Source organism: Pipistrellus kuhlii, unplaced genomic scaffold, assembly GCF_014108245.1.
Source record: "Pipistrellus kuhlii isolate mPipKuh1 unplaced genomic scaffold, mPipKuh1.p scaffold_m20_p_9, whole genome shotgun sequence".
Lineage (NCBI taxonomy): Eukaryota > Metazoa > Chordata > Mammalia > Chiroptera > Vespertilionidae > Pipistrellus > Pipistrellus kuhlii.
The window spans coordinates 50,390,822-50,411,448 of record NW_023425595.1 but is presented as its reverse complement, the minus strand read 5'-3'; the positions used below and the strand labels follow the sequence as shown (position 1 = coordinate 50,411,448).

At 37.2% G+C, this 20,627-nt stretch overlaps 1 protein-coding gene across 8 annotated transcripts in view; it reads left to right on the top strand.

The window, feature by feature from the left end:
• Positions 1-20,627, top strand: part of MTMR2 (myotubularin related protein 2) — an 83,726-nt gene that overhangs the window by 51,027 nt on the left and 12,072 nt on the right. For 6 of the 8 annotated variants that reach the window (XM_036428362.2, XM_036428363.2, XM_036428364.2 and 3 more), the window contains 8 exons: positions 5,947-6,041; positions 6,583-6,693; positions 9,127-9,228; positions 10,971-11,054; positions 13,900-14,049; positions 14,777-14,965; positions 18,578-18,763; positions 20,036-20,242. In XM_036428362.2, the coding sequence (XP_036284255.1) occupies positions 5,947-6,041; positions 6,583-6,693; positions 9,127-9,228; positions 10,971-11,054; positions 13,900-14,049; positions 14,777-14,965; positions 18,578-18,763; positions 20,036-20,242 (1,124 nt within the window). Of the gene's footprint in view, positions 1-5,508; positions 5,702-5,946; positions 6,042-6,582; positions 6,694-9,126; positions 9,229-10,970; positions 11,055-13,899; positions 14,050-14,776; positions 14,966-18,577; positions 18,764-20,035; positions 20,243-20,627 lie in introns of those variants that run through there. The other 2 variants (XM_036428367.2, XM_045577452.1) reach the window with 2 other exon arrangements.

Here is a 20,627-nt window from a genome sequence, read left to right as displayed (position 1 = left end):
CCCCCATTGACCTCTCCCTAGCCATTCCCACCCCCAAGCACATGCCCTCACCCCCTGCTGTTTCTGCCATGGGTTATGCTTATATGCATACCTACAAGTCCTCTGGTTGATCTCTTACACCCCCCCAAAAAAAAAAAAATCTTCATGATTTTATTTTAAAATACCCATAGCTCTTGAGAAAGTAATATAATAGGAGAATAAAGTAAATGGTTTATTAACCTGGCCAGTGTGGCTCAGGGGTTGACCATTGACCCATGAACCAAGTGGGGTCAGGATTTGATTCCCGGTCAGGTCATATGCCTGGGTTGTGCGCTCGATCCCCAATAGCAGGCATGCAGGAGGCAGCCTGTCAATGTTTCTTTTCCTCTTTCTTCCTCTCTCTGAAATCAATTAAAACATATTTAATAAAATAAATGGTTTCTTAGCCAAAGTAAAACCACCTTTCATTTTATTATCAATCAAAGTTTTAAAAGGACTTAATAAATGCTTAATTTTCCTTGTCCAGGTGTTATTTTCCTGTATAAAACTAAGCAAGCCAAAAGGTGACTACCTCCAAGTGGGTATCTCCCTAGTGTCTTTTTCCCCCCTACTCAGCCTCATGTTTACCCTGAACTCTTGTTCTGCTGAATGCATACTGAGTTAGGTATTATATCTTATCAACATTGGATATTATACACTGAGTGGTCAGATTATTATGATCTCTGAATACATAATAATCTGGCCACTCATTGTATATCCTATATAATAAAAAGCTAATATGCAAATTGTCCCCTCGACCAGCAGGCAGGCCGGCCAACCGCCCATGTCCCCTCCCCCTCATCAGGCTGGCTGGACCTCACCCATGTACGAATTCATACACCAGGCTTCTAACACACACTCTGGCCAAATTATTATGAGTTCACAGATCATAATAATCTGGCCACTCAGTGTATTAATTACAATAGTTCTCATTATTGAGTGCTCACTGTCTCATTAACCATCTTTACAGGAGTCTTCTGAGAAGGTGTTAATCCTATTTAGTAGATGAGGAAATTGAAGCATAGGGTGACTATGTACGTAATGAAACTATTGTGACAACTTTTTTCTTCTTTTGAACCTAGAGCACATTCCCTTTCTGCTGTGATAAATGACCCTACAAAGGACATTCTACTTGCCATTCAGCCTGTTTTGGGCTTCTCTTGCATAAATAGCATGACTCCCTTTGGGACTTTGTTCTTGACCCATTTCCCTTTTCCCTCCCATAAGGTCTTTTGGTTGACCATATCTAAATAGCTTTATTTACCATATACCTACTGGTGAACTCAGAATTTGTTCTTTCTATTGCCAACCTCTATCCTACTGTATATAAATAATTGCCTTCATCTTAGATACATGCCCTTGGATATCTTATAGATATCCTGTATACCCAACATCTCCTAAATTATTTCTAAATTTACTCCTATTCTTTTATTCTCTTCCTCAGTTAACATTAAAAACAGCTGTTCATTCACTTAATGTGGGTGAGCAGACTGCTTTTTTTGTGTGCTTTTTGTTTGTTTGTTTGTTTTGTTTTGTTTTGTTAATCCTTACCTGAGAATATTTTTCCCATTGATTTTCTTTTTTTTAAGAGAGAATGGAAAGGAAGGGTGGGGGCATAGTCGGGGGCGGAGAGGAAAAGAGAAAGAGAGAAAGAAACATTGATGTGAGAAAGACACATCAACTGGTTGCTTTCCTGCATGTGCCTGGACTGGGGCTGGAGATTGAGCCTACAACCGAGGTAAGAGGTTTGTGCCCTGGTCCTATATTGAACCCACAATCCTTCAGTCCACAGGCTGATGATCTAACCACTGAGCAAACAGGCTAAGGGCAAGACTGCTTTTTTCTGAACCCTGCTATCCAGTCAGTTACTAAATCCAGACAACTGCATCTCTAAGAATTTCTTTAATTATCTTTCCTCTTGGGTTTCATGAGCCCTTGGTATCATATTTATGTGTATTTAATTCCAGGTTCCTATGAGAATCTTCCAGTGGAGATATCTAGGAGAGAGATCTTAGGAAATTAGGAGAGAGATCAGGGTTGGATGACCATATTTTGAAATAATCAGAACATGGATATTAGTTGAAAAATGAGAGGAGGAAAATAAATTGGAGAGTGTATGGAGTGAGAAAAGGGCCAAGAACATAGCTAGGTAAATGTTTTGGAATCATATGGTAGAAAAGCAACCAGGGAAGGAAATTGAGAAGTGAAAAGAATATGATGGAATATAAATTACAGAGAACGACACTATATACTTACCTTTGTTTAAATAGGTACTTTACTTTCCCACTTCTGCATATTGGATTAGGTTTTTTCTCTGCATTGAGTGCTGTCTTATTATCCCTACCCATCATTGGGGTACAACTCACATGCCTATGTTCCTCGAACCTTCTCTGATCCCATAGCTCAGTAGTCGGCAAACTGCGGCTCTTGAGCTGCAATTTGCCGCTCTGTTGACTAATGAGTTTGCCAACCACTGACCTAAACTCTGATTCCAATAATTACAAGCTGTTGTTATTCCTTGTGATTATGCCCCTAGCTGAATGGACTTACTCTTCTCTGAACTAGAGCATGCTTTTGTGCCTCTCTTTCTGTATAGATTACATGTTGTCATGTACTACATTTATTTGGATCTATTTTATATCCTTATAGATATTTATACTCAAGGCCATTATAGTTTTGCCTCATGGAAATTATTATAGATTATTCCTCTGTGAACTCAGTGAAAATTTGAGAGGATTAATAAGTTTAAGATCTTTGGGTATAACTAGACTATATTAGTATTGCAGATTTAGAGGAATATCTAATATACTAAATAAAGTATTCTGATTCAGAATCATCTATATAGTCTTGAATATTGCATAAAAATTAAATTTAATACATTGAAGTACAAAGCTAGAGTAATGTTGAATAAGTTAATTTATGTAGAAAATATGTTTGATTTTTAGTTGGTCTAATGTTAGTCTGTAGTTTATTTGTTTTTTTAAAAGAGTAAGGGTAGGAACATGAACAGAATGCTTTAGGGAAGTAACAGGCTCTGAATCTGTGGCTTGGGCACTTCGGCAGTAGAGGTGGCCCGGACTGCAGTGTTGCAACCTTTGACACAGGAGACAGACTGTGCTATTCTCGTGGCCCCTTTGCACAATGTGGTGGAGAGAGATTTGAATTTGTAGACAGAGGAACTGCATTCAAGTCTTAGTCTTAGCATTTACTGGTTCTGAAACATTAGGCATTTTATTTCACTTCTCTGAGCCCTCATATTCTCATCTAAAACTTGTAGTTAATTCTAGGTCTTATATTTAAGGGTTGTTATGAAGATTGAAGGGAGATACTCAGATGAAAAGTATTTTATAAACTCTGAAGTGCTAGGCTGTCAGTGCTGGTTGTTATTACTGTTATTTTCTCAATAAGGTGCTTACTCACATTCTCCCTTTCTCTTGGTACAAGCCCTGCTAAACATAAACCCTTTTCTTAGAATGACTTAGCTGCCCCCAGCCTGAGGAGGAAGGGTAAAGTGGACAGAACAATGATGATAATAGTAACATGGGAATAAATCCTTGTATAATAGTTCTAATTTTGAAAGCACTTTCACATGTATTATCTTATGATCCTATATAATAGCCTAATATGCTATGTGTTCGGACGTCCAGTTATCTGCTTAACCAATCAAAGCATAATATGTTAATGATATGGTAAGGCCATTCAACCACTCCCTATGACATGCACTGACCACCAGAGGGTAGATGCTCAATGCAGGAGCTGCACCCTGGTGGTCATTGCGCGCCCACATGGGGAGCACTGCTCAGCTAGAAGCCGAGCTCAGCTGGTGAGCACAGTGGCGGTGGCGGGAGCCTCTCTTGCCTCTGTGGCAGTGCTAAGGATGTCCGGCTGCGTCTTAGGCATCCTCTGAGGGCTCACTGACTGTGAGAGGGCACAGACTGGGCTGAGGGCCACCCCCCCTTCGAGTGCAATAATTTTGTGCACCAGGCCTCTAGTTTTACAATAAAGGGATAAGTGTAACAGAAACATAAGACAAGGAGAGAAATATTCTGTATAGGACTATAGAATAATAAGGTTGATTTACTTGTGTAAGATAATGGCTCTGCAGGGAATCCAGAAATAATTTTACTAACACGAATAAAGCTTTCGTAGTTAAGGTAAAAATTCATAAAGTTAAGAAAATGTATTTAAGGCAAGTTTGTGTACCTTTCTATAATGATAGGTTTAATTTTAAAAGTTTTCCTCTAAGTGCAACATGCATTGGAAACAGTGATTTTAAAAATATTGCTCACACTTGAATATTCCCAAAGGGACTGTTTTGAAATGTTAGAAATGTTTGTTAGAAGATCAGTCTCTTGATCCTGAGCTGAGAAGACAAATGCAGAGAGAGAGAGGACCTATAGCACACAGGCATTTACATTTTTTTAAAAATTTAAATTATTTATTGTTTAATGTTTACATAAGTCTCCTTTTTCCCTCATTGACCTCCCCCTGGTCACCCCCAACCCCAGGAAATGTCCTCCTCTCCCCCTCCCCCCATCTCTGTCCATTGGTTATGCTCATATCATGACTCTCTTCCTGTCCAGTCATCTAAAAACCTCACTCTTATTCTTTGAGACAGCATGCAGGGACCTGGAGAGCAAAAGAAAAAGACAAGCATCAAATGATATCACTTATATGTGGAATCAAATGAAGAAAATAAATTGATGAACAAAACAGATTCTGAGACATTGAAACATGCAACAGACTAACATATTTCAGAAGGGGATGGAAAGAGATTAAATAAAGAACTTAAATGAGGGAAGCCTGGGAAGGGGTGGCTGTGAAGTGGAAGGGATTAATGGGGGGAAAAAGGAGGGATATTTGTTATATTTTCAACAATAAAGTTTAAAAAGAACAAAAAGATCAGTCTCATTTCAAATTCCATAGAAAGTAGTCATTTCTTCACAGTAATAACTAAAAAGCAAAGTCAGGAAGTTGCAATACTTTATTAAATGCATTTCATGTCTCTACATTTTCCCAGAAACCCCTTGAGAGGTCTTTAGGAATTTGTTCCTCCTAATTGTTGTGCCCTACTTCCTTGGCACGGTTAGGATATTTCTTTATTTGCCGATTTGCTACAATAATGACATTGCAGGGATTTATGAATATTTTAAGAAATAAAAAAAACCTCTTTGTATTGGGCATTATGAATTTTACCATATTAAATATTATTTTGAGGTATTAGTTGGTAGTTGAGTTAAGTAATACATGCTTTTAAAAGCCCAGTGCTGTATAGATTTGTCATATAACATTTAATAAAGCTTTGCTTACGATTATTGCTCCACAGAGTTGGACATCAGTTGCTTGGTCAGGAATATAATATCCTCTTATTAAGTTTATTTTTTCTAAGAGATTATATTTCATATGCACTCCTTCCCCATAAATACCAGGTCTGAAGTTTTTGGTATAATATATTTCAGCTATTGTATTTTTAGAGGTATGTTGACAGACTAGACTGTGGCCAGAAGACCAGCAGATTGTCGAAGTGTTGTTGAAACTATGATAAGATGATCGGTGACTGTGACATGAGACATTTACTGTTAACCACCATTACCACCACCCCTTCACCCACTGCTCCAACTACCACCTTTGTTTTATCCAACAGGCGTAGTGGCTTCTCTGTTTCCTTCTGTTTTGTCTCAGAGTAAGGGACATCCCCCTGCCTCTTCAAGTCCTTCACATTTATTTTCGATTTCTTCCCCCAATTACTGCATGTTTGGAAGCTTGGATTTGGATTCTGTGTTTATTTTGAATCATTGGTTATGTGATTTTTGAGTGTGAGTTAGAATAGCAGTCAGAATTCTATTACATTTTATCTGTGAAAAGATGAGAGTATAGTTTTTAATAGTGCATACTGCATAGTAAATTGTGGACCCTTTGCCTTTTCAGCCAAAGATGTAACTTATATATGTCCATTCACTGGTGCTGTACGAGGAACTCTGACTGTCACAAATTACAGGTTATATTTCAAAAGCATGGAACGGGTAAGTCTTGTTGGGTTGGATTTTTATGTGTATACTAGAGGCCAGGTGCATGAAAATTCATGCACTGGAGGGGGGTGTCCCTTAGCTCGGCCTGCCCCTCTCACAGTTCAGGAGCCCTCAGGAATGGGAGGCAATCCGGGAAGGCAATGCCTCCATCACACCTCTGCTGCTGCCACTGCTGGCAGCACAAACTTTGGCTGGTCCTGGTTACCTGCGCCTTGGGCTGGCCCTGGGCAGCTGGGGGATTGAGGGCGGGTCTGGCAGCACCATGTGCCTGTCGTGCCTCCCTCTTTCTCCCAAGCTGGGCTGAAAGGACTGTGGAACTCCAGCAGGGCTGAGGGGACTGGGTGCCACCGGCTTTGTGATGGTCTGATGGTCAATTTGCATATTCCCTTTTTATTAGATAGGATTTCTGTATTGTTTGCAGACAGTTTTAATTTTCAATAATTTTTAATTAAAGCGTTACCCATTAAAATTTTTCTCAGGTATAATTATACAATATTCATTGCTCAGTTTTGTTTTTCTCTTTCCTTCTTTTTAGGACCCTCCATTTGTTTTAGATGCTTCTCTTGGTGTGATAAGTAGAGTAGAAAAAATTGGTGGTGCTTCCAGTCGAGGTGAAAATTCTTATGGATTAGAAATTGTGTGCAAGGTAAATTTCATAATATGTATTCAGAGATATTTAATATGAAAAACTTTATATTAATTAGGACCTATCTTTAGAAACTGGTTACCCAATATCTAATGGATTTGTACCTGGAAATGCCATTCTTGTAGAGGAAAACAACATTTAAGAGTCATAAAAAGCTGCTCTATCATGAATTAGACTTGCATTCTTTTGGACCCAATAAAATGTACTTTAACATTAATTATTTCATGTTGAGCCTCATAAAAATCTTGAGATAGGCATGATAGACATTATTACCTTTAACTTAGAAACACAAGGATCTGAGCAGTGAAGATATGGCACTTTGTAGTTGAAGAACTGGTTATGATATATTCATCATCAACAATTTTTCTTTTTTCTAGTTTTCATAATTTGTGAATCTGCTTCTGAAACAGTGGTGGGGAAAGCTTGATATTAAAGACTTTTCCCGTTTTTGTATCAAACTTGCATTCTTTAAATGCATTGATACTTGAACTAAATTTAGATTGTTATAGTTTTCGTGTTCAGTCACAGATATTTAATACCATATACACTTTGCAGGCCACACCTAATTGGTGCACATCTCAGTTCTTTTTTTCTTGTCTGCCTATGCCAAAAGTAAAAGCAACAGTACATGCATACCTTTTAATATTCTTTTGTATGCTAATCTTAGCAGTTTATGAATCTATCATTAAAGCCAATGACTTAGTAATTATGTTTTTGCTTTTCCATTGTAGTCAGAATGGCTCTAGGAATGTAATAACTGTCAACCCTGTGTCAAGCACACTGTCTCCTGATCACTTTTCTGGAGTGTGATAGTAAATAGAACATAGACGCCAAGAGAAAATGAAAGAGGGTGGCTGAAATCTTGATAATTTCAAGTGCGATTTTTTTCATGGACAAGACCATTAACAAGCCTAGACATTTGTAGGGCTTTTGCTGGGCTAGTTAGAGAGTGCTCTGTGGTTAACAGATGCTTATGAACATCTCTACTGTTGTAAAGGTACTTACTGAGGGAAAACAAGCTATCAGCGTAGCTTCCTGTACATATTTGTTTTATAGGATGGTAGGACTAACATTCTAGTTTTAGCTCAGATTTGTAATAAAATGTGTTTTTTTTTATGTACATTGTAGTGTGACATCTGTTTTTGGTATATTAAAGCTATTTTGAGTTCTGCCTAGATTAAAACACTTAAATAAGATGAAGTCTTGAAATTTTTCTTAATCCTGAATTTTTTACTAATTGAGGTAGCTCAGTTAGTTAGAGCATCGTGCCAATATGTCGATACACCGAGGTTGCAGGTTTGATTTCCAATGAGGGTACATACAAGAAGCAACCAATGATGCATAAACAAGTGGAACAACAAATCGATGTTTCTATCTCTGTCTCAAATTAAGAAATTTAAAAAAAGAAAAAATGAATTTAAAGACAAATAATGTGAGGGAATCTTGGTCTTTAGATCTGACTGTAGTGCCCGGATGATACCAACCAAACTGTTCAGAGTTGATCTGCCAGTAGATGGTTGAAGGACTTGGACATGGAGTGGAGGAAGACGTTTAGGCAGAATTTGGTTCTAGCAGTCCAGTAGCAGGAGACTTAGAAAGTGGAGAACATGATACTTCAGATACAGTATCTCTAATCTCCAGTGTCACTTTCATGGATCTATCTTGAGTCCATAAGCAGTGGTAAATTTTCTGTCCTCTGTCTTCTGAGTAAAATGTAATTTCCCTGCCTTCAGAAGATGTCTAAGTTATTTTTGTACCCCACATTCACAGATCTTGACCCCTCCCCCTCCTCCTCCCCCTCCCCGCCTCCTCTTCTTCTTCCTCCCTCCTCCCTCCTCCTCCCTTCTCCTCCTCCTTCCTCTTCTTTCCTCCTTCTCCTTCCTCCTTCTTCCTCCTCCTTCTTTCTTCCTTTGTTGTACTTTTTTAAGAAAATTGATTTTGGCCCTGGCCCATTTGCTCAATGGTTAGAATGCTGGTTCAAGGACCAAAGGGTTACAAGTTCAGTTCCCATTCAAGGGAAGGTGGGGGAGGTGACCAAATTCATGTATTTCTGTCAAATCAGTATTTTCTCTCCCCCTCCCCCTTCCTCTCCTCCTCTCTCCCCCTCCTTCTCACCCCTCTTTCCTTCCTTTCACTCTCTTTAAAAAAATCAGTGGGAAAAATATCCTCGTGAGGATTTAAAAAAAATTATTTTGGAGAGAAAAAGACAAACATTGATTTGTTGTTCCACCCACTCATGTATTCAGTGATTGCTTTTTGTATGAGCCCTGACAGGGGATGGAACCCGCAATCTTGGGGTATTGGGATGATGCTCTAACCAACTGAACTACCCAGCCAGATCTTAACATTTTATAAGATAGTTCCAAGTTACCTAATCTGTTCATTAAGTAAAATGAACAATGAAAGATAACTTGAAGCCTAAATCTTTTTTAGGATATTCGAAATTTACGGTTTGCTCATAAACCTGAAGGGCGGACTAGAAGATCCATATTTGAGAATCTAATGAAATATGCATTTCCTGTATCTAATAATCTGGTAAGATGTTTATCTTTGGAAAAACTGTATTATCATTACTTATGTAGTGTAAAGAAATTTGTCTAGGCTATCTAGAATCTACATTTATGATCCTGCTTTGCCATTCAACTAGATGGGTATAAGGTTTTAACATGATCTCTTAGAAAAATTTTTAGTATAAAATGAGGAAGCTGGACTAGCTGATTTCCAGCATCCATTCTTGTGTACTGACATTCAATAATTATATGATCTTTCCAGAGTGTATCCATAATGAAGAGCAGTATATAGTCTTCCTTTGGGTTTGAAATCTTTTTAATTGGGAGCTGACAGTTTAGCAACTTTAAGAAAGATACTTAACTAAGTCCCTTACAGTGTGCTTTTAACAGTGTTAGGCTTCCTCATTTATGTTACACTAAAGGCCTGGTGCACAAAATTCATGTTAGGGGGTTGGGGGAGGAGGTCCCTTAGCCCTGCCTGCGTCCTCTTATAATCTGGGACCCTTCGGGGGATATCCGGCCTAAACCAGCAGTCGGACATCCCTCTCGCAATTCAGGACGCTGCATGCTCCAGTGACCATACTTTTCATACAGGTGAAAGGCATCTTGCTGTTGTGTGGGCAGCTACATTTTTTTTGCCCTAATTATAAAAAGTAGTACGTAACATGATCCTTCTGAGGCAGTAGTAGCATTTTCCCCATCTTACGGGTAGAAAAACTGAAGCAGAGAGAAGTTAAGTAATTGGCTTTGTCATACAGTTGTAAGTGTCAGAATCAGGGCTGATCACAAAAATGTGCACACCAGAATCCATGCATGTCATTGCTGCATCACCCTCTTTTTTTTCAGTGTTAGACTAGCCTTGCCAGGTTTTAATTTTTAAATCTAAGAGACTGTTCCCAATACATAGGGCAGGGTCCGTAGGCCTGGCCCATGAGCAGGGCCATCTATGGGTTAACAGGTGGGTGGGACAGTCTGGGGGCCCAGCTTGAACCTGCCTTGGCTGGTGGCCTGGTGTTACCCGCTAGCTGGCCCTGTCCCCCGATCGCCACCACCGGTCACCTCCCTCTGGAGGGGGGGGGCAGATGCTCAATGCAGGAGCAGGACCCCCCACCCTCACCCCCCTGACTGGGTGAAGCTCCTGCATTGAGGATCTGCCCCCTGGTGGTCAGTGCATATCATAGTGACCGGTCATTCTGCCGTTCGGTCGATTTGCATATTAGGGTTTTATTATATAGGATAATTTAACTTCCAGAGTAGCCCTATCGTGGTCAATATTATTTATCCTGACTTTAAAGTTGAAACCAGGAGCAGGTAAATAATTAACTCAAGGGAATAGCTACTAGGGAGTAAAATTTGGAACTAGTAACTCCAGTTTTTGTATGTTTTTCCTCAAAGGTGCTTAACTCCTGATATCTGTGATGTCAGACTAATTATATCAGAAGACACACTTTTTATGAAATGTCATTTTTTTAGAGGTAAACCTAAAACAGCTGCTTTTGATATCTGAAGGAATTATGGTGAATTGTTAACATTTAATAAATCTTGGTGGTTGACCTGTGTTTTTCTATATGTTGGAAAAATTTGAAAAAATAATACGTTTTCAAAATTTTTAAACAAAGCTAAAAGAACAATATAAAAAAAAGACACCAATACAAAATATCCTGGCAGAGAAGTAAATGGAAATATTGGATTTGATGAGGATATATTTCTGATTAATTATCTTCTTAACTGTCTTTTTAGCTCTTAACTCTGATTGCTTTTTTGTAGCCTCTTTTTGCTTTTGAATACAAAGAAGTATTTTCTGAAAACGGGTGGAAACTATATGACCCTCTTTTAGAATATAGAAGGCAGGTATGTATTTTTTCTTTTAATTTTACTATATTATATTCTTTTTATTTACTATATTATATTCTTTTTATTACAACATTTTATGGGAAGAAGTAAACACATATATATATAGTCGTGTGGTTTTTTTTTTTTTTTTTAAATAAAGGCTAATCCTGCTTTTAGAGCTGTCTTTCAGTTACCTTAAACTGCTTTCTAGACTGTGCCAGTGATTTTTAATGAATCTTTACTTGTCTAAGAATTTACAGGTAAATCAGTTTATTTTAAAAAATATTTAATAGTTTTAAAAATTAAAATAAAATGGTAAATACATTAAATTTTAATGTCTTACATCATTAAACATTATTTACTCAATTTTCCTCTTTTTGTGTATGCTGTAATTTAATTCTGAAAACATTTCAAATAGTTCTGTTTATAATGTAGTGCCACCTAAAACTATGAAAATTTTACATATTCACTTAGGCTACACATTTACATAAAATGTTAACAAATCAAATCTGGTATCATGACTAAGGTGGGTTGGTTTCTTATTTGAATGCTTATCAGTGTGATTTCATTACCACAATAAGAGAGATAGCTGAATCCAATCTTGAAATCAGCATCACAGTGAATGTGTCATTCTCCCTATTTTCCCTCAGTACACCAATTCCCAAAGAGGTCCTGCTCCCTGCTCCGCATAGGGGAGGCCGGGGGAAGGTCCATCAATTGGGGGAGGGGGGGGGAGGAAGGAGAAATATGTACTACTATTTGTAAATCTTTAAACAATAAAAATTAAAAAAATAAATAAACAGTACCTAAAATAGTCTTTATTTTCACTTTTCCACATGTTCATGGTACTATCTTGAGAATTTAAGTGCAGACACATTGATTGCTTTTTGGTAATCATTAGATTTGATATTCAAATTGTTCTAGAATTCAGGTTTGAAAATCATTAAGCTGTGATTTTCGTATTTAGATTCCAAACATTGCATTTTAATTATAAAACTTCTCATTTAATCATGTGTGACACGTATAATTTAAAATTCCTCATTCAGTTATAAAACCATCTGCTGACAAATATGAAGTAGGATACAAAATAAGTGGGTCAACTAAACCAGGCCATTCTAAGATTTTTGCTAACCCAAATCTTGGAAAGCAACCAACAAATCTAACAAATGTCTTTATAATTGTAAAAATATTCTTTGGGAATCTGGGCAGAAATTGCTATCTATTATTGTAGCATTCAACATTGAACTTTGGAAAGCAGATGAGAATAACTGTGTCCAAGAAAAGAAATAAATTATTATTAAAAAGAAAAAATAAAGAGTAAATGAACTATTCCCATAAAGAGAATTATGAGATTAGGAAACATGAAAGTCAGAAGAGAGCATTGAACTCTGCATTAAATACATGCTTATGGTTTTTGACTTATTAGATGAATTTGTTGAATATTTTTCTAAAGTCAGACACTTAATTTGTCTCTGAGAAAGCAAGCTAAAGTCTAATGGAAAAACCACTGTATTTGTAATTAGAAGGCTTAGTTTTTTCAATATTTTCTGTATGTTATAGAAGAAAATGAAGGTAGTAATCTCTTAATATAAACCTTAAGATTAGACATAAAGCATCAGAGTATTCTTTTTTTTTTATTGAAAAATATTGAAAGTGGAAATTCTTGCACACTGTATAAAATTCAAAAGGTACAAAAGGGAATATTGAAATGTAGGTTGGTTACCTACTAGGCCAACCTTATCCCCTTGCCATCCCAGTTCCTCCCCTTCAGGAAATATTGTTACTAGTTCTCCATATGTCCACTGAGAGATTTTATGCCTGCAGAGCAATATATATATATATATATATATATATATATATATATATATATATATATATATATATATATTTTTTTTTTTTTTTTAAGCAGATGATACCATTCTCTGCACATTTTCTATGCCTTTTCCATTGTGTGCGTGTGTGTGTGTATAAAGAGGCTGCTGGCATAGTGCCTGCACATAGTAGGTGCTCATAAATATATTTTTACTATAATTTGGTTTCTTTTAATTCTTTTTCTGTGGTGATATGAGTTGTCAGATGTAATAACATTTTAAAAATATATATTTTTAAAATCCAGCCATTTAATATAAAGGCTTTATTTTCTGTAGAATGGAGGATGAAAAAATTTAAGGTCTTAATAAACAGCCCTGTATGTGAAGTAGTACCCTAGTGTGTGTGTGTGTGTGTGTGTGTGTGTGTGTGTGTGTGTGTGTATATATATAATATTGAAGAAACCAATGAGAGCTTAATAATCAATGTGTATTTAAAAAAATTTACAAATATTTTGCTTGTCTCTTTTTGGCTTTGCTTTCTTTTACTTCCTTGCTTTTCTAATATGTTTTAGATTAGAAATATTCCATTAGTACTATAATGTAGGAGTGAAAAACCTCACTTTCGTATGTAAGTGGTAAATGTATATATAGCATTTTGTGGACACTTGGTGCCTTCACTCTCAGATTTTTTTTGTATAGATAAATGACAGTAAAACCTATCACCCAGTGAAATTGAATGATAATGTTCTGTTTGAAGACAGGGACTATTTGCAGTCCCACCATTTCCTTCCTTCCCATTGGATATGCTTAGCACATATCCAGCACACAATCAGTGCTTAATCTATTAACATAAAATCAAATGTAAAAAAGAATGCATATCACTGTTAGATTCTCTCAGTCTAATAGGCTGGTCACCACAGGCAGAACATAATTATTCCAACAATTTAAGAGCTGGACAGCGGAGATGAGAGAGGTTGAATAGGATGGCTTCAGTTTTCATGTCTTAAATTTTAGTTAGACATTAATTTGTCTTATGTTTTTTTTACATATAGGGAATTCCAAATGAAAGCTGGAGAATAACAAAGATAAATGAACGATATGAACTTTGTGATACATATCCTGCTCTCTTGGCTGTGCCAGCAAATATTCCTGATGAAGAATTAAAGAGAGTGGCAACCTTCAGATCAAGGGGCCGAATCCCAGTGAGTGTGAAGCTGTGATGAGACTTTGCACATGCTTTTGTACTGAGATTAAGGACTTGGAGAATGGATACAGGATAAAAATAGCTACAGCCGAAGGTGTTTATGGTGATATTAGAGAATGAATTATTTAGTAAAACTGAAACCTGGGGGAAAGGCTGATTAAAGAAGTGTCTGAAGAATGTGACATGGCTATTAGGTGCAACGAATTGCATGATTCTTAACTTGAAAACAAAGTTGGTTTTTTGTATTTTCACTATTTTGTTGTACATTCGTGGTGATAAACGCTCTTTTCCTTTAAATCCTAGAAACAAGAAAACTTTACAAAATCTTGATGAATTACTGTGTTCTAGAAAGACCAGCTTCAATAATTTTAAGTACAAAATTCATAGATTTGAAAGACATTATAGTTGGGAAGTTTTGCTGATATAGTAATAAAACTTTAAAAGTGGGACTTAGCCCCTTTTTAAAGTAGGTTTTCTAGAGATAACACTTCCCAATAATCAATGACTTTTATAAATTAATATCTGACAAAGGTATTAGACTAAGTTTTTCATATCCTAGAGTTGGTTTGAAAAAAAAGTGATGATATTTGATAGCCAATATATCTTATCATGTCTAGGGTTTGGACTCAATTAGAAAGCAGAGTTTTATAGAGTAATTTTTTTTAGGAGAATCATAAACAAATAAATATATATAAAGGGTGTATTGCCATTTCCCCCCCTTTTAGGTTTTATCCTGGATTCATCCTGAAAGTCAGGCCACAATCACTCGATGCAGCCAGCCCATGGTAGGAGTGAGTGGGAAGCGAAGTAAAGAAGATGAGAAATACCTTCAAGCCATCATGGACTCCAATGCCCAGTCTCATAAAATCTTTATATTCGATGCCCGGCCAAGTGTTAATGCTGTTGCCAATAAGGTGAGATTACTTTTCAGTAATTAATATTATAGTTTCATGAATCAGCTCAGTTTGGCAGAAGCCACAATGCAGTAGAAAGAATTCAGGCTTTCCAGTGATAAAGATAGATTCTAATTCTGGCTATCCTTGCTGTGGTATGACTTTGAGTTCATTATTTAATCATTTTAGACCGTGATTGTTCATTTGTAAAATGAGAATAATAATAGCTAACAGGATGTAGTAAAAAATAGTGCAGAACCCTGTGCTTACATAAAGATAGGTGTTCAGGGAGAATTATTATTCTTTCTCCATCCTCCAAATGACACCTCAGTTTATGCCTGAGCACCGCTGTAGGAATCAGGAAGCAGTGTTCTTAATGACCAGCGGTGCCCTCTCCTGACAGCCCTGCACCTGTACAAGCTGTTCACACTGAAGACTTCAGTTAGCTGGAGCAGTCGTCCTGAGTGCTGCTATGGAATAAATATTTGCGTTGTGGAAATAGAAAGTCTGGTTGACTAAATCTATCATAGGAAAAGGTGAGAGAAGAGATATAACTTAGTTTTAAGAAGGTACCTTTCTTTTTTAATCCCCAATAAGCAATGTGTATGTATTACAGAAAATAACCTAGTGCAAATGAGCAAAAAAAAAGAAAAGAAAATACTTAAAGCCACCCTTAATTCTGTAACTACAAGAGAACCATAACTAAATTGTGCTTCTAGTTCCAGACCTATGTATATATGCATACACTCATATATTTGAAACAGAATGGGATAATTGTAACTTAAAAAAATTGACATTGTATCTTTCTATGACAGTAAATGTTTGTAACATTATTTCATCTATTACATTACAAAATATGAAGTAGACAGTATAAAAAATTAGGAATACATAGAAAAGGTAAAAATCACATATAGTCATTAAGATGTTTTATATTTTCCTCCACTTTTTTTTCTATGCATTGAAGTGTTGGTTATTTTGTTTCATTGTTTTTTCTATTTCCATTTTATTATAAGAATAATTTCTTTTCATGAAATATTCCTATAAAATAACAGTACTCATAGTATAGGTGTATCATTCTTCTACTATTGGACATTTAAGTATTTAGTATTTTAAATATAGCTGAAATAGATACTTTTGTTGGCATCTTTATTTTCTTAAAATAGTTTACTAGATATACATTTACTATATTAAAATTTAAAATGTGCATTTTTTAACGTTTTGATTCATATTGCAGATATTCTTCAGAATGGTTGATTCAGGTTACTAACTTGGTGTCTCCCCTGCTCCTTACTATCCTATATAATAAAAGGGTAATATTAAAATTGACCCTAATGATGGAATGACCAGTCACTATGATGTGTACTGACCATCAGGGAGCAGATGCTCAACGCAGGAGCTGCCCCCTGGTGGTCAGTGCGCTCCCACAGGGGGAGCTCCGCTCTACCACAAGCTGGGCACACTGGTGGTGGCGGGAGCCTCTCCCACCTCCTTGGCAGTGCTGAGGATGTCTGACTGCAGCTTAGTCGGACATCCACTGAGGGCTCTTGGGCTGCCAGAGAGATGTCTGACTGCCAGCTTAGGCCTGGCCCTCTGGGGAGCAGGCCTAAGCCAGCAGGTGGACATCCCCCAAGGGGTCCCAGATGCCAGAGGGCGCAAGCTGGGTAGAGGGACCCCTCGAGTACATGATTTTTCGTGCACTGGGCCTCTAGTGCTGAGATATAATTGACATTTGACATTGTATAAGTTTAAGGTAAACAATGTAATGATTTCATATATGTATATATTATGAAATGATTATCACAGTAATTCCAGTTTATCATCCATCACCTCACATACTTACAACTTTATTTTTTCTTATGATGAGAACTTTTAAGGTCTACTCTCTTAGCAACTTTCACATATACTGTGAAGTATTGACTGTAATCACTATGCTATATGTTAGATCTCCAAAACTTATTAATCTTATAACCAGAAGTTTGTACCTTTTGACCACCTTCACTAAAATCCCCCACTTATCCCTCTTTTTTAATTTGCAAAAAGTATATAACCTTATTAAAACAAATAATTTTTTGCCTGAATAGGTAAGAAAAATTTTATGATTGATATGAATATGACAAATGTTCTTGCCCATGTAAAGAATTAATGGTTTGCTGGGCCCGACTGGTATGGCTCAGTGGTTGAGCATGACCTATGAACCAGGAGCTCAGGGTTCAATTCTCTGTCTGGGCACATGCTTTGGTTGCAGGCTTGATCCCTGAGGGAGACATGCAGGAGGACTGATGTTTCTCTCTCTCTGTCTCCCCGTCCCTTCCACTGTCTCTAAAAATCAGTGGGAAAAATATCCTCAGGTGAGGATTAACAAAAAAACCACCTTGTCCGCCACTATGTCTTCCATGTATGCCCTACACCAGCAGCTGCCAGCTGGTAGTCCAAAAGGTTGGCAACCACTGGTTTAAGGAAACCAGCAGCGATTGTTAACCTGTGGTCTGCTTGGTCTGAGAGGCCGGTGACCGCCGCCCTACCCCAGTTAAATTCACTTAATACCATCTTCTTGCATTTCTTTATACTTTTATTATAGCAGTGTACATACCTAGATACTGTATGTAGGTTAGCCTTTACCTTTTTAAATATTGCATTTGATATGTCTTTTAAGTATCCCTTAATTTATAACCTTCCCTTTGCCTCAGCCTTTTATTTATTTATTTAGTTTGTTTGTTTCTTAGTTAATTCTCACCAGAGAATATTTTTTTTCTGTTGATTTAAAAAAAATTTTTTTATTTAAGAGACTGGAAGGGAGGAAGAGAAGGTGGGTGGTGGGGTGGGGAAGAGAAACCTCAACATGAGAGAGACATGTATATAATTGAAGTGACTGTTCCATTATTTTTTCCAGTTTTTCCTCATTAGTGCTCTAAGGTGTGATTTTTACACCTAAGATAAGTAAGAGATAGATGAATTATTTTATTCATAAAATAGAGAAAGATTAATCCAAAAAAATTATTCCCCCTTTCAGCCATAGTTTAATTCAAACACCAGATATTTCGCATCTGTTCTGTAGATGTAGATTTAAGTCTCTGAGAATAGGGATACTATTGCACTATAGTATTTGTGCTTTTATACTTATTCTGCCTTTTTACTTAAAAATAATTATGTGGCTAAAATAAAAGCAAGTCCTGAAGATTGCAAAGTATTTTGTGAATATTAGATTAAAATGAGGTGAAGCAGCATGGGCCAATAGTAAAGTAGACATGTATTTCCTGCACATGGAACTTACTAGTCTGGTGATTTCAGTCTTCTGTAAGAAGTTTTTTGCATAGGAATGGAAATACGGATAGGTAAATTTAGTGCTTTAAAATGTGTAAGCATCTTCACACATGTTATCTCTTTTAATTTTTATAACAGCCACATAGGAAGTCAGGTTGAGAGTGTATATTGTTTTTAAAGAAAACTTGGGGAAGAGAGTAGTGATGTTAAGCAGCCCTGCTTGTCCATATTTTCCCATGAGGTGTCCTTTTCATCAGTAGTAAGTATTCTCTTTTATGCTATTGGATATTTTATGGCACTTATTCATGGGTGCCAACATATTACGGATGTGCGTCCATTTTTTATTTCTTGTGGTGTGTGCTTTGTTTCCAGGCCAAGGGTGGAGGTTATGAAAGTGAAGATGCCTATCAGAATGCAGAATTAGTTTTTCTAGATATCCACAATATTCATGTTATGAGAGAATCCTTACGAAAGCTCAAGGAGATCGTGTACCCCAACATCGAGGAGACCCACTGGCTGTCTAACTTGGAATCTACTCATTGGCTGGAGCATATTAAGGTGGGCTGTTTCCTATGTTGTTACAGAAAGGGTGCCAAACCTGCACTTTCTCTATACCTGCATTGGCTCTTACTGCCGGGATCAGGACAAAGATACCTTGCTAAACAGTGAAAAGTTAATAGCTGCTTTGATAATTGAATTACTTCTAAGTTTTGGTGCTTGAATGAATTAGTTTTCCATATTGTGCATTTGGTCTGTTGAACTTCTTTCTCTTTTTCCTGTCTTGTCTGAATTCTCCCCATCCTTCAGGTCCTCACTATTCTACCTCACTTATTCTGGAAGTCTTGCCAGATTGCAGTTTCCAGTTTGTCTGAAGTTTTCACTTTACTTTTTCTTTCCGTTCAATTAGTCCTACCTCATACTTCATTTAATCACTTTTGGATGTCAGCTCAGTGGAGATCACGGCTGGACAGATCATGATCATATTTCTTTCCCATCAGGAGCTAGGGCTGCGCTATCTGAGCAGCAGGCACGGGAAATGCTTGTTGGGCGGCTTGTGAAGTGTTGATCATGCTGGTCAGGGGAGTGAGGTGAAGAAGCTGAGTGAAGGATCAGTTATTTGGAGACTACCATGTGAATGCTGATTTGCCTACCATGTTAAGATAATGTGTGAAGCACCAAATATTATTTTATTTAATAGAGTTATGTATTTATTTCAGATATGGTCTGAATTTCAGTAACATAGCTTATTTTTATAGCCTCATATATTATTATTATGATATAAAGGGAAACGAGATTTTTCGTATTAATAAGGAGCAGTCTTATATCAAAATCTCTAAAATTCAGACAAATTGCAGAGAAGGCCAATTTGATGAGAATTGTAGACTATTTTTTTTATTGCTTGTCTTCTAGAAGCTTTAGTGGCTCACCTATTTGTTGCATGATGTATAAGTAGAAACCCACAGATTTATTTAGAGCTAACATAAATCCTCTCTTCACTCTAAATTCCATTTCATAGCAGGTGCAACATTCTCTTCGAAAGGCTGGCTATACCAGAAACAAGTTTCCTTAGAGGCACAAGAGAGGCACTTGTGCCTGCACCACCTTCTCCTCCCCAGTTCTCACACCTGCTTAGTCTCTCACTTTCTCAGATCCTTGCTCAAATGTCACCTTCCTAAACAGGCTTTCCCAACTGGCACATACGAAGTGACAGTTCTGCCAGAACCCCCTCATATGTTACTGAGACATTCATCCCTAGCAAAAACTATTAATTTTAAAGAAGGAAGCATTTAAAAAAATTTTATTTAAAAAAAAAACAAAAAACTTTTGCAGCTCATTCTTGCCGGCGCACTCCGCATTGCTGACAGAGTGGAATCAGGGAAGACGTCCGTGGTGGTGCACTGCAGCGATGGCTGGGACCGCACCGCCCAGCTGACGTCGCTGGCCATGCTCATGCTGGACGGGCACTACCGGACCATCCGCGGGTTCGAAGTCCTTGTGGAGAAAGAATGGCTGAGCTTTGGACATCGATTTCAGCTTGTGAGTAAACAACCTTGACTCAATGTATTCCATGCATCAGGCGTGAAAATAATGCCTTCTATTCATCCCATATTCATCTAGAATGGATCATTTATTCTAGAGGGGTAAACTTCTCAGAACTTTTTTTGTTTTGGAAAGCATTAGCGTCTCCAGCTTTGCAGCCTGGAGCCAGGGCTAGCTATTTGCCAGGCGCCTGACCCAGTGTCTTCTGTGATCTCTACCAGGAAACACCAGGCTCATCCCACCATTTCCATGGGCGTCTCCTGTCCACCTGCAGTTGATAGTTCAGATTAGCAAGAATGGTGTGGAATTACAAGACACTTAGAGCTTTTCCTATAGATTTAAAAAAAGAATAGAATGGCTGAATTATTATTCCCAATTTAAA